Source organism: Eurypyga helias, unplaced genomic scaffold, assembly GCF_000690775.1.
Source record: "Eurypyga helias isolate BGI_N326 unplaced genomic scaffold, ASM69077v1 Scaffold24898, whole genome shotgun sequence".
Classification (NCBI taxonomy): Eukaryota; Metazoa; Chordata; class Aves; order Eurypygiformes; family Eurypygidae; genus Eurypyga; species Eurypyga helias.
In genome coordinates, this window is record NW_010266599.1 from 1 (window position 1) to 1,705 (window position 1,705).

The following is a 1,705-nucleotide window of genomic DNA, read 5'->3' on the forward strand; positions in this document are numbered from 1 at the left end:
CATGGCCCCCAGCCCCCTCGGCCGGAACAGCATCAAGCCTGACACCCAGGCTGCAGCCAGGGGGGGGCGGGGGGTCCGGTTCTGCCACAGACCCTCGCTGAGCAACAGCCAGCTACGAGCCCAGGACAGCCACCCTCCGCCTTCTCCCAGCCTGCTGCGTTCGCCTCTTCACACGGCAAACTCCTGCGTCTTCCCCAACCCCTCTCCGCTGCTCTCAGCCCTCCCAGACGCCTCGGATGTCACCAGCACTCACCGACGTATGAACATCCAAATTCTGAACCTGCTGCTCGAATTTATCCATCACCGCAGACACCTTCTGCAGGTCCATGGAGCTGAGAGCCTTGTCCAAGGCCTTGGTCACCTGGGCCATGTTTTTCGTCACCTGCAAGAGGAGGTTGCTTCACAGATGCTCCCCAAAAGCAAGGTACAGTAATGATGAGAGTAAAACCCAAGCCAGTGAGAGAGATGCCAGCATTCCCGATGCTCGCAGCAGCACTGTGAGGCAGGACCGGGATGTCGGAGCTGCAGGTTTCTCCAGCCACGTGCAGTCACCCAAGACCTCAGAGCAGTGCTCCTGGCAGAGTGGATCCCAGCTCACCCCCCTCCTACACACCACGAGGCAAGAGGCTCCAGGCACAAGCCTCTCCCTCTGTGCAGCCACAGGTTAAGGATTTAATCCCAGTCCCTGATGCCCCACTGCAAGGCCTTCCCAGATGGGCTCTCCACAGGCTGCAGCAGAGCAAGGGGGTCTGACCTAACTGAGGATGGTCCTTTCTGGGAACAGGAAAGTCCGAGGCAGCCAGGGAAGAGCCAACTCTCTGCACAGGCCGCCCTCAAAGTCCCCCGCCCACGCAGAGGCTCTTACCCCCTTCATTGTCACGGCTGTCTGGACCTTGGAGGCCACCGCATCCACCCGGGAAGACATGCGGAGCCAGTTAAGCCCCTCGTTCTTCTTGCGGATGGCATTCTCCGCATAAACACGAGCGCACTCCACGTTCTTCTGCTGAAGGGCCTGGAAGGGCAAAGGGCAACCGCTTGCACCGAGAACCCACTGCAGGTTTATAAACAAACACGCTCTGTTTCTGCTTGACAGGTCCCCAGCAGGAAACTGTCTTCCTGTGACCCTCTAAACTCCGAGCACGCCCTTAAAGGGAATTACATCCCTCGCCACAGGGATGCGCCACATACACAGATCCAAGAGCGGAGGCTGTGACTCCAAACACTTGGAGGCGGAGCTGGCGACCGCACCAAGGTCTGTGGAGGGGATCCTGCCCCCGTCCCTGGTCCCTCGGGAGACTATAGCACAGTGCAAGGGCTGGCAGTGCCGGTCCGGCAGCTCCACGCACGGGACGAGTTCCCACCCACCTTTTTGACTTTGGCTTGCTCGGCCTGGGAGTCTTTCTCAGCTTTCTTGGCGAGCTTCTCCAGCTGCTTCGCTGTGAACTGCAGAGACAGCAAGGGGTTAGAGCCAGGATAGGGCGGCACAGAAGCAGGGACCCACGGCGAGCATGAGCCCCAGCCATCTCCCTTACCCAGCAACGCCGGCCACGGCTGCTCGGAACCTCTGGCCGCGGGGTTAGCGGGCCAGGGAGATCGACCCCTCCCGAGGACCGGAGGCTCCCTGAGCACCCGGCAAACCGGACAGTCCATTTTCCCTACTTTTGAGAAGGGGAAGGCCCGGAAGAGCCGCCCCGGAGGACAAACC

General features: G+C 60.7%; 1 protein-coding gene across 1 annotated transcript; it reads right to left on the reverse strand.

Moving 5' to 3' along the window:
* Positions 1–253: 253 nt before the first annotated feature.
* On the reverse strand, positions 254–1,650 carry CHMP1A (charged multivesicular body protein 1A; the record flags this gene model as incomplete). The annotated part of the gene is made up of 3 exons (XM_010157172.1): positions 1,366–1,650; positions 866–1,012; positions 254–382 (listed from the first exon to the last, which is right to left on the reverse strand). Coding segments are annotated over exons 1-3 (561 nt in total), but the record flags the coding sequence as incomplete, so codon positions are not given.
* Positions 1,651–1,705: the final 55 nt, after the last annotated feature.